The sequence below is a fragment of the Setaria viridis genome, chromosome 9 (assembly GCF_005286985.2).
Source record: "Setaria viridis chromosome 9, Setaria_viridis_v4.0, whole genome shotgun sequence".
Taxonomy (NCBI): domain Eukaryota; kingdom Viridiplantae; phylum Streptophyta; class Magnoliopsida; order Poales; family Poaceae; genus Setaria; species Setaria viridis.
The window spans coordinates 56234787-56245230 of NC_048271.2; the positions used below are offsets into that span (position 1 = coordinate 56234787).

A 10444-nucleotide genomic window follows, 5' to 3' on the forward strand; every position below is an offset into this window, starting at 1 on the left:
GCAATCGACTGGGGGTTGCGTACGCCTAGAACTCAGCATCATCTTCAGAATAACTTCACACATCTTCCTCTTCTGAGCAGCAGTAAGCAAGGGTGGGTACACTTATGGTTGGTACTCAGTAAGGCCATAAGAAATAACCAAAATAATGATTTAAGTCTATCTTCAAGTTTATTAATCATGTGAGGATCCAGACCGCTCTTGACCGTGAGCACGGCTAATATACCAGTTTTACTTTCTGCAAAGGTTGTACACTTTCACCATAAGTCGTGTAAAAGTTCAAAAGAATTTTGGATCCAACCATGCTGTGCAAAAGTAGGCACTTATCATACTACCAAGGTGTGACTGCATAGGGACGTTACGAGACCTTTACAAAGATTCCCTAGTAGGTAGTGGTCCGCTAAGGTTTCGACAGTTACGTGTGCATAACCCTCCCCTAAGGTGAGTATCTACAAAGAGAATACTACTCAAAAGAGCCGAGCTATACCCTATCACAAGACCCCCTCTTGCCCTTTCGGTAAGACCACCACAAACCAGAGTCTCTAATTAATTAGGCAAGATCAGAGCATGTTGGTCTTATGGTTGTACTGTTTCCTGGGTGGTCGCTCCATGTTCCAATTAATACATGGTATTCTTATAAAATAAGTATAGATAGAAGTATGGTTAGGGATACTTGCCTTTCTCTAAAGAATAGTTACTCTTACAGTTCTCTTCAGCTCTTGCTTTCTTGAAACTCTTAATCTTCAAATCTTTCGAACAGTGATACTTCTACTCGAAGCAATCATCGACACAAACATACAAGCAAACAAACAAGTACAACTAAAAACGCTAAACCAAAAAGAAAAGCTTTAGAAGAACGTACTAAGGCTCAAATCTAAGGTCACACGAACGCAAGAAACGCTAGGAACAAAATTATGGTTAAAAAGATAAAGCTATCGAGAGATTTGAATTATAAAAAAAACATAAAAACCTACCTACTTCGTATATTTTAATAAATAAAACAATGTAAATATATTTTAGAGAAAGAAAGTTATATTTATATATAAAAAGACGATGTAGAACTCCGGCTGCCTCGTGCTCCACCGTCACCGACGCGCCCTCTGGCACCGTCACCTGCCATTCCAGACCACCCTGTGCTTCCCTCGCGGCAAGAATAATGTGTTACGGGTGGACTAAGGGGATGTTTGGATCCTGAAGCTAAAGTTTAGTCCGTGTCACATTGGATATTTGGATGCTAATTAGGAGGACTAAATATGAACTAATTACAAAACTAACTGGAGAACCCCTAGGCTAAATCGCGAGACGAATCTATTAAGCCTAATTAATCCATCATTAGCGAATGTTTACTGTAGCACCATATTGTCAAATTATGAACTAATTAGGTTTAATAGTTTAGCCTAGGGGTTGTGAAATTGGTTTTGTAATTAGCCTATGTTTAATACTCCTAATTAGTGTCCAAACATTTAATGTGACAGTGGGACCCAAACACTCGCTAATTGTTGTTTAGGGTGGTACGGGCTAATTGTTGCTTAGTGGATTTGCGCCGCCCAATGTACGGGGCCTGGCAAACAACAAGGAAGACCGACATTATTTTGAGTATCTGATAGGACAGTCATGGCATGCAAATAAAAGAATACGAGCACCTCTTCCGAAAAAAATTCCTTAATTTCCGTTCAAATTTTGCAATGCTCTTACTCGTCCAGTATAACTAAGGCCCGTTTGGTTCTCTAGTGGGTCCTAAAATTCCTGTCACGTCAAATGTTTAGATACTAATTAGAAGTATTAAATATAGACTAATTACAAAACTAATTGCACAGATGGAGGCTAATTTGCGAGACGAATCTATTAAGCCTAATTAGTTCATGATTTGACAATGTGGTGCTACAGTAAACATGTGCTAATGATGGATTAATTAGGCTGGATAGGTTCGTCTTGGGAATTAGCCTTCATATGTGTAATTAGCCTTCGAATATTCGATGTGATATGAATTTTAGTCCGGACTAAAGATCTAAACATCCCATAACTTCGCAATGACTATGGGCCTGAAAGTGGTGGTTATGGGCTACCTTCTCTTTACAAGCTATCGGATTCGGATCCTGACCTTCCTCATCCTTCTATCAAGGCCATTCCTGCCGGCCTAGTATATAATAATATACATTATCGATCGATATGATCATGGCATGCGTACGCATGTGGTTGGTTATATACCTCGGTACGGTGCCAATTTATTTCTTAACAGTTTTTGCTTCGAAGAAATGGGCTACTAAGAAGATTGACAGATTACGTAGGAGTTTCTTGTGGCTTCTCTTTACTTTACAAGCTTGCATGGCGAAAGAATGATTCAGTTAGAGAAGACCACACCAATCACAAATGGAGGACTAGAGGTTTATCAGATGGCCGAATTCACTGGTTTGTCACTGACGTTGGCGACGAACTGCAAAATCTGCTTATCGAGTCCAGCTTTATGGGATGCACAATATTTTTGATGGCCGATATATCCTTGTGGCGTGCGCATACATGCGGAAGGCAAGCATAAATTCTGTGCTTGGTTGCTCATACGCTGTACACTCCAAAATTCTAACTGCTGATAAGCTAATGATCAGGAACGGTTTGCCCGCTGTGTGCATGACCAGGAGCTGTTTTGCTAGACAAGTATGGCACTTGGTGTCCAATTGGACCAATCTCAACTTTCAGAGTCCAAGTATAGATGAGGACAATGTACAAAACTGGTGGTCCAGCACTTTATTAGAGCCTCTCAGCTTCAGGAAACAGAGATCAGTCGCTGCAGTCCTCATGCATGATCACAGCCTGAAACGACATCTGGAATCGTAGGATTTTCGCGCAAGTGCCTCACTGCTGTCCTGTCCAGGTGTTTAGCTTAGTTAAAGAGGAGGTGTTGCTGCGAGTAGCGGCCTGTGGTAGGCCTCAGCTCTCCTAGCTATTTTCTAATGTGTTGTCGAGTGAGTCTTTATTTTTTTATGTATGTATCCCCGGCTTGCTTCCTTGTTAAGTGAGACTGCAACGCTCCTGCATTACTTCAAAAAAAAAAATATTGCTGATCCTGATGGATCCATGCATGCGCCTACCTAACCTAAGCTCTATCCTTATAAAAAAGAGAAAGAAAGAAAGCCTAAGCTCTATCTACCACATGCATGCTGATGGCCCTGCGTGCAGAGAGAAGACTCATGTCGATCTATATCAGTCCCAGGCAACAGGCATGCATCATGTTATGTTAGATGGAGTCCGCCGCGCAAGACTATAATCCAATCCAACCCACATGCATATGCCCGGCCCCAATCTTCTTCATATATTTCATTTGTATACATGCATCTCCACTGATTGATCCCATGCATGCATCTTAATTAGACCACGACACGTGCTCTGCGTCTCCTTATCAATCTCCATTAGGCTTTAAAAGCAGTATGGACAGAGTGATAGATGCATGCTTATTACTTGGTTAGTAATTCCTAAATTGTTGTTAGGAATGGGCCTGCTGCCTGCTGTAGTGTAAGAATCTGAGTAAGTCCACTGCGCCTATGTTCTGATTCCCAAGGTTTCAGGCCCTGCAACTGCTATGCTGTATGCTGATGCAGCAGTATGTGTAGCTAAATTGTTGTTAAACAAGCACAAGATGCTCCAGCAAGTAAAATTAAAGGTGAATGCAAGTTAAGCCCATGCATTGCTTATTTAATCGATGGATCCATCAAAGCCATGTGCAGCCATCAGCTTTATTACATATAATATATATACAAATAGGTAGCTACCCCTCCGAGACGGATCCATCACCGTTCCGTACCAACAAGTAGAGATAGAGAGTAGTTGCTACTAGCTAGCTAGCTCAATCGATCCGATCCAAGCAGGCAGCTCTCAGGTCGGTCGTAGCTGGAAACAATGGGGGTGTTGTCATCAATCTCCCTCCTGCTTCTGCTTCAGGCCGCCGCCGCCGCCGCCTCCTCCGTGAGCTACAACGACAGCAGCAGCAGCAGCTTGATGCAGATGCAGTGGGGCAACGCCAGGGCCACCTGGTACGGCCAGCCCAACGGCGCCGGGCCCTACGACAACGGTAGGTATCTCTTGCATTGCACTTGCTGGTTGCATTCATTCCGTTCCATTCCAGTACCACTAGAGGTTCATCTCTACAAATGAAACATGCAGGCGGCGCTTGCGGTTTCAAGAAGGTGAACGAGTACCCGTTCATGTCGATGACGTCCTGCGGCAACCAGCCGCTGTTCCGCGACGGCAAGGGATGCGGGTCCTGCTACAAGATCAGGTGCTCCAAGCACCCCGCCTGCTCCGGCCGCACCGAGACGGTGGTCATCACCGACATGAACTACTTCCCCGTGCCGGCGGCGCCATACCACTTCGACCTCAGCGGCACCGCCTTCGGCAAGCTGGCCAAGCCCGGCCGCAACGAAGACCTCCGGCGAGCCGGCATCATCGACATCCAGTTCGCCAGAGTGCCCTGCGAGTTCCCCGGCCTCAAGGTCGGCTTCCACGTCGAGGAGGGCTCCACACAGGTCTACTTCGCCGTGCTCGTCGAGTACGAGAACGGCGACGGCGACGTCGTGCAGGTGGACCTCATGGAATCATCTCGTCGGGGCGGCGGCGGACGGTGGACGGCGATGCGCGAGTCGTGGGGCTCCATCTGGCGCCTCGACTCCAACCACCGCCTGCGGCCGCCATTCTCCATCCGCCTGCGCAGCGACTCCGGCAAGACGCTGGTGGCGCGAGACGTCATCCCCGTCAACTGGAGGCCAAACACATTCTACAGATCATTCGTCCAGTACTCCTGATCGATTCCACGATTAGTTGTTGGATTGCATCTTGCGTTCGTCGATCATCTGTACTAATAATTATTACTTACTTATATTACTGCCATGGATGGAGTGTATGTATGCATGTATGTATCTACAATACTTAAGACTCTATTTAACTACCAATGCAATGGAATGGATCTGTCCTCAATCGAAAAATACAAATTTGATCATCAAGGTACTACACTAGAAGCCAGTTGCTCCCTGCAGACTAGAGTAGTCCCTGTGTGGCTCATGTGCCCTCTGCAACTCTGCCTGTGTTCTTGGAGCCTAGCAGACTTGACTGCATTGTTTGTTCTGCAGCAAGCCAGCAACCAACAACAATATAATTGACTGACAACAGCATGCACTTGATAAGCTACAAAAAAGATTCCAAGGTGACCGGCCCAGGCCCAGCCCCCGCCGCGCACAAAAGGCCCGCAGCCCAGCCAGGTGGTGAGGTTCGAGCGGCAAACAACGACGGCAGGGGCAGAGCAACGCCAACGCAACGCAGCAGATTCTTCTTCCTCCTCCTCTTTCTCCTCCTTCCTCTCCGATTCGATCCTCCGTCGCATCGCGTCCATCCCTGATCCCCACCCCATTCTCCGATCCGAACCCGATGCAGCAGCAGCTGGGCCAAGCACCAGCACCCGCCTTCGCCGATCCCGACCCGCCGCCCGACCGCGCTGATGCCGCCGCTTCCTCCGCCGCGCAGCCGCAGCCGCTCCCCTCCCGCAACGCCTCCTCCAAGTACGACTTCGTCAAGGTCAAGGTCTGGCTCGGCGACAACGCCGACCACTACTACGTCCTCTCCAGGTTCCTCCTCAGCAGGATGCTCACCGTCACAAAGGTACTATCTTTTCTTCATTTCCTGTTTCTATATATCGATCAATCCATCCCATTTTGTTTTTTTTTCTAACATACTCTGCCTACATACAGATTCCTAATCATGTCGCCATCAAGATAGCCCTTGAGCTCAAGAAGCTGCTTGTCGACAACAGCCTGCTTGATGTGTATGGACTACCACTCTTTCTTATTTTCATCCTTATTCATCACCTTCTCATTCTGCTGCACGCTCAAGATTACTCTATGCGTGCTGTTCTTGCATCCCCCTCCCCACCATCTATCCTGTTTTCATCCTGTCGAATAATCTTTGTATACACACACTACCTTTTTAACTCCTGGATTTCATCATTTTGCAGTTCCCAGAGTGATCTAGAGGCTAATCTATTCAAGGTTAGGTGCCTTCCTATTCCCTCCTGCTTCTGGGGAATAATACCTGCTGCATGCTACTTTCTCGACTGATCAGGCAACTTTTCTTCCCTTCTTCCACAGCTTATGGAGAAACGCGGATACGGTGAGGACTATATAAATCGCTATAAAATGATGACAAGGTACTCTGCTGGGAAAAACACCTTCTGTTTGTCTATTGCAGAGCAGTAGTTGATAATGTTTATGCTTCTGGTATATTCGTGCTAGGCCTAGTACTTTAGCAAACTCTTCTTCTCTCTTACTTCAGTGGCACTCAAACAATGTGTTTCTGCTGTGCTCATCCCTGACTGCATGCAGGTTCCATCATCAAAGAGTACCACTAGTAATCTTGGTGTGTGGAACTGCCTGTACTGGAAAATCAACAATCGCTACGCAACTTGCTCAGAGGCTCAATTTGCCTAATGTTCTGCAGGTTTAGTTATCTTCGCCACTTCATCACTCACATCTCGTATGCTTTGTTTCTCTACCCTTGTTCATCTTGACTACCAATTTTACTGGCTACAACACGCAGACAGACATGGTGTATGAGTTGCTGCGGACATCAACAGAGTAAGTAACATCTTCTTTTTTGGCCGTTCAAGGGGGAAAAAAAATGCAATTATCTAAGTTCTGCACTGCCCTTGGTTCCTCCTCTTTCCAAAGATTTGTGGATCACTCGTGATTTGAATTTGGGCTTATAAATTTCTAATATGATTAACACATGCAGTGCACCACTTACTTCTGTTCCCGTTTGGGCTCGTGATTTTGACTCTCCCGAAGAGCTTATCACTGAATTCTGCAGAGAATGCAGAGTTGTACGCAAAGGTATGCAGTGTTTTATGAAATAAAAGGTACTCTGTTCTGCAAATATCATGGACACTTTATCTGAGCAAAACAGCTATAATCACTTCATTGATTTCTCTTGGTTACCTTATAATTTTGGCCCGTACTTCCTACTACCTTCTTCTAGGTTTGGCTGGCGATTTGAAGAAGGCCATGAAAGATGGGAAGCCAATTATTATTGAGGTACTGCCTTGTGTCAGGATAAATTTCAATATTACATTCATGTGTTTCTCCAAGCCTACCACACAAAAGACCACCCCACCATACTATGATCTCCTGTACCTTTCTCCTTGTCCTTTGTTCTCATCAGTGTTTCATGGAGGCAAGCATGGATGGATAGAAGGTTCAAGACATGCAAATACTATATCTAGATTTTTTGTTCCAAAAAGGAATTTTTTTTGACACGGTTAATGTGCACATGAGAGCATGATTATCCAGAAATAATATCTAGAAAAGAGAATTATGTAATGTTGATATCAGTATGGAGGCTTAGATACATGGTTGTGCTAGGTAGATTAGAGCATACCTGCATATGTCTTGTTCTGTGAGTGCTCTTGTGCATATGACTATTTGTACAACATGGCAATTGCATGCAATTCGTTGTAGTGATGGCAGGACCATGTTGCCACCTAAACTTTGGACGTAGGTGAATCAATTGGACCAGACATCTCCAAGCACTATATGTGTTTAATGCATTTACAAAGTCTGGTGGTATGTTTGTGCTGCATAGGTCCTTTCTACATACTAATATTTTGTCTTTTTAGTGACCTAGTGTTTCTATTTGTTTGGAACCAGGCGTTGCCTATCTAATAAATTGTAAATTTAATTTGTAATTGGCATTTCCTTTTCTTAATACCTGGATTGGGATTCAAAGGTAGACACATGATCTACAACATACACATTTTAATACGGGACCATATGTATACATAAATCAACCTTATATTAGATTGTATCTCACTGCAGGGAATACATTTGGATCCAAGCATTTATCTTATGGATGAGGAAAAGAGAGATGATAATTCCAGGACAGAGAAAACGGTACCGGATTCTGAAAATTCAGGCATCTCTGCAGCAAGGAAGACAGAACATCAATCCAAAAATGGACTAGCCGAGAACAGAATGAGTCCCACAACAGAAAATGAAAATTTTGTCAAAAGCAAGGAATGCATACTGGAGGAAGGTAGAATCAGTGAAGGGCTATCTTATGCTGAGAGCCACAAAACTAGTACTCATGATTCTGTGTATTCTCAAGAAAAAAATCCCAAAGATGAAAGTAAGTAAAAAGGAAAGTGGCATTGATTTTTTTATTTGTATGTGGTCAATTTGTCTTCATTTGCAACAAGTTTAAAGCACACTTGAGCGCTCAAGTATCAAATTTACAAGACTAGTATAAGGCAAGCATACTCTTTCTTTGAAGTGTGGGGGCATGCCAAATAGGACAATGAAAATAAAGAAGCAAAGAACAAAATCTTAAGTACCTCCAAAATTTTTACATTACTGCACTGCCAGGTGATTTGTGACCTTTGCTGGTGCACTCAGAAGAAACCACTGCTATCTATGCCTTGTAGGTGATGGGCACAAAGATTTGGGCCAACCGAAGAATAACACTGCCAAGAAAGATAAACCTGCTGCTGAACCGATAGTTGTTCCAATTGTGCTGAGGATGTCTGACTTTGATCACAAGGTCTGTTCTCTCATTGGTTTAGCATGCTTTTGGTTTTTATTGTCTTTGAAATACAAGTTGTATTGAATACATAAGAGGATTAAGAACCGCCCATGTAAATGCTTAAAGGTTAATGTTACTGGCCTTTTTTGGGAATCGCGAGGGCAAAAGTCCGTTGGCTGGGCACACCTTTTGAATGGGAGCTGCTGATTTGTGGGCCATATTTATCATGGATCGCTTCTACACTCTCATTACATGGATTTTTGATTCATGTTTAAGCTCCTATTCTCATTTGCTTTATTACTGTGTTCAGGCATTGTTAGAGGAATGGATAGCCACTAGAGCTTTCAGAGATAATTGCCTTCCTCAGGTATCTACACCTCTATGGAAGCTCTGGTACACATGCAATTGACAAACTGTTATTTCTTTGAAATTGTTGTGCAACCGATATGCTGAAAAGAAATTGTAATTGACATTAAATGGTAGTTGTTTTTCATGGGAGGAAATGTTGCACGGTGAATGGTCAATGGTGATACCTACCTGCCAGCTAATATCATATTGCATGCAGCCAGTGGTTATTTATCTGCAATGCGTGTATGAAGTCTTACCGGCACTTGCAGTCACCAAGCTTAGTCATAGGTATTCTATGATTCTGAAGGGTGTCCAGCTGTCTCACAAGGTTGCACCTTGGAAGTTATATGGGTCTTCCTATGGGGATAAGTGTATATGATGCATGATACAATTATTCCTATTAAGTGATGAATTTGTTGGACCTACCTTCAAGTTGGTTACCTCATGCAAGTAGTATCTGAATGTTACTTGATGCTATTTTCTGATGTTACTCAGGATCATCGAAAACTTATAAACAACCTTAAGCTTATTCAGGACTACCTTTGTTCTTTTGAGTCACAGGTAAGTTTTTCTTGATCAACAGGGTGGTACGTTTTAAATTGTTGTGTTATCATTTAATGTATCTGATGTATTTTGTCCGGTGTTAGAGTGTGTGTTTCTAAGCTTTTTTATATATAAAAAAAAATCTTGTTCAGGGATTGACCATTGTTGACATATCAGCAAATTCGTTTCCTCAAACGTTGGATTGGCTTCACAGCTATCTTCTTCAGGTACCTAGAAATAACAAACATAACCTGCTATACTTTCTTGCCAGACATTATCCCAATTGTTTCCCCTTAGTAACTTGATGGTAATTTCCTTAAGTTGTAATGTCTCTGGGTGAAGGTCCAGCTCCTTCATATTTGTGTAATGCAATGTACCACTCCCAGTCACAAATAAGTGACATTTTGGACATCTCCAAAATACAACTTTGACTACTATTATGAAGCCACTTCATGTCATTTTTAAATATCAAAGCTCAACACAAGACTTTGTAATCAAAGTTTGGAATGTTTGACTTTGGATAGCCAAAGTACATCAATTATCTGTGAGACTAGAATCTCTATCTAGAATTATTCCTTTCTCGTCAAGTTGCCAAATGAAAAATGATGTATTTTATGATTTGCTTATACAAAAGATGATGTATTTTTTCTTTTTGGCATTTGATTTCCCTTGGCAGTGTATCGAGCGAGGTCTTTTGGCTGCATGTTCAGAAAGCTGCAATCAAGGGTGAAATTGATCACATGGGAGGCAGCACCTGATTCCCCTTAAATATGGAGGCATTTTGTTCAAATCAATCTGGCTGACTTGATCTGTTGTGCTGCCAAGGACAAATCGCTGCAGCAGCGGTGCGTGATGTACTGATAGTCAATCCTCATTTGTATTCCGTATTCGACAACATAAAATTTGAATCCTGGTGACTGTTATTCATGCAAAGAGAAGCACTTTCCCTGCACTGCACTGGGTAGAAACACTTAAAGAAAGCAAGACATTTACCATCGAGTGC

At 43.2% G+C, this 10444-nt stretch overlaps 2 protein-coding genes across 4 annotated transcripts in view; both read left to right on the forward strand.

The window, feature by feature from the left end:
• Nucleotides 1-3705: 3705 nt before the first annotated feature.
• LOC117837545 (expansin-B8) lies at nt 3706-4942 on the forward strand. Its single transcript, XM_034717217.2, has 2 exons — nt 3706-4060; nt 4153-4942. Exons 1-2 carry the CDS (start codon nt 3889-3891, stop codon nt 4788-4790), a joined length of 810 nt encoding a protein of 269 aa, XP_034573108.1. The 5' UTR covers nt 3706-3888; the 3' UTR covers nt 4791-4942.
• A 302-nt stretch (nt 4943-5244) lies between these two features.
• The window catches only part of LOC117837544 (uncharacterized), a 32715-nt gene continuing 27515 nt past the window's right edge, over nt 5245-10444 (forward strand). The window contains exons 1-14 of one of the 3 annotated variants that reach the window (XR_004636370.2): nt 5247-5640; nt 5730-5803; nt 5993-6026; nt 6126-6184; nt 6360-6474; nt 6574-6611; nt 6769-6866; nt 7012-7067; nt 7848-8157; nt 8453-8568; nt 8861-8917; nt 9394-9459; nt 9594-9668; nt 10118-10286. Coding sequence is in view for 2 of the 3 variants with exons in the window: in XM_034717215.2 (XP_034573106.1) it covers nt 5410-5640; nt 5730-5803; nt 5993-6026; nt 6126-6184; nt 6360-6474; nt 6574-6611; nt 6769-6866; nt 7012-7067; nt 7848-8157; nt 8453-8568; nt 8861-8917; nt 9394-9459; nt 9594-9668; nt 10118-10171 (1383 nt within the window). In the remaining variant the exon portion in view is untranslated. The other 2 variants (XM_034717215.2, XM_034717216.2) reach the window with 2 other exon arrangements.